The 899-nt window shown below is 48.9% G+C and overlaps 1 protein-coding gene across 1 annotated transcript; it reads left to right on the top strand.

The window, feature by feature from the left end:
• Positions 1 to 141: 141 nt before the first annotated feature.
• Positions 142 to 538, top strand: LOC122545677 (keratin-associated protein 4-1-like; the record flags this gene model as incomplete). Its single annotated transcript, XM_043684626.1, has 2 exons — positions 142 to 210; positions 349 to 538. Coding segments are annotated over exons 1-2 (259 nt in total), but the record flags the coding sequence as incomplete, so codon positions are not given.
• Between the last annotated feature and the right edge of the window lie 361 nt (positions 539 to 899).

Genomic DNA, 899 nt, shown 5'->3' with positions numbered 1-899 from the left:
AGACTGAGAATATCACGCAGGAGCCTGCCATGTGAGGCCAGACTAAGAACATCATGCAGGAGCCAGCCATGTAAGACCAGGCTGAGAATATCATGCAGGAGCCTGCCATGTAAGACCAGACTGAGAACATCATGCAGGAGCATGCCATGTCAGACCAGTCTGAGAATATCATGCAGGCGACTGCCATGTAAGACCAGACTGAGAATATCACACAGGAGCCTGCCACCTAAGACCAGACTGAGAATATCATGCAACAACCTGCCATGTAAGACCTGACTGAGAATATCATAAAGGAGCCTGCCATGTAAGACCTGACTGAGAATATCACACTGGAACCTGCCATGTGAGGCCAGACTAAGAACATCATGCAGGAGCCTGCGATGTAAGTCCAGACTGAGAATATCATGCAGGAGCCTGCCATGTAAGCCCAGACTGAGAACATCATGCAGGAGCATGCCATGTCAGACCAGTCTGAGAATATCATGCAGGCGCCTGCCATGTAAGACTAGACTGAGAATATCACGCAGGAGCCTGCCATGTAAGGCCAGACTGAGAATATCATGCAGGAGCCTGCCATGTAAGGCCAGACTGAGAATATCATGCAGGAGCCTACCACGCAAGACCAGTCTGAGAATATCACACAGGAGCCTGCCATGTAAGACCAGACTGAAAATATCATGTAAGAACCTGCCATGTATGACCAGACTGAGAACGTCATGCAAGAACCTGCCATGTAAGACCAGACTGAGAACATCATGCAGGAGCCTGCCATGTCAGACCAGTCTGAGAATATCATGCAAGAACCTGCCATTTAAGACAAGACTGAGAATATCACACAGGAGCCTGCCATATAAGACCAGACTGAGAATATCACACAGCAGCCTGCCATGTAAGACCAG

The sequence above is a fragment of the Chiloscyllium plagiosum genome, unplaced genomic scaffold (assembly GCF_004010195.1).
Source record: "Chiloscyllium plagiosum isolate BGI_BamShark_2017 unplaced genomic scaffold, ASM401019v2 scaf_33886, whole genome shotgun sequence".
Lineage (NCBI taxonomy): Eukaryota > Metazoa > Chordata > Chondrichthyes > Orectolobiformes > Hemiscylliidae > Chiloscyllium > Chiloscyllium plagiosum.
The sequence above is the reverse complement of the archived record's forward strand: the minus strand, read 5'-3'. Positions and strand labels throughout refer to the sequence as shown.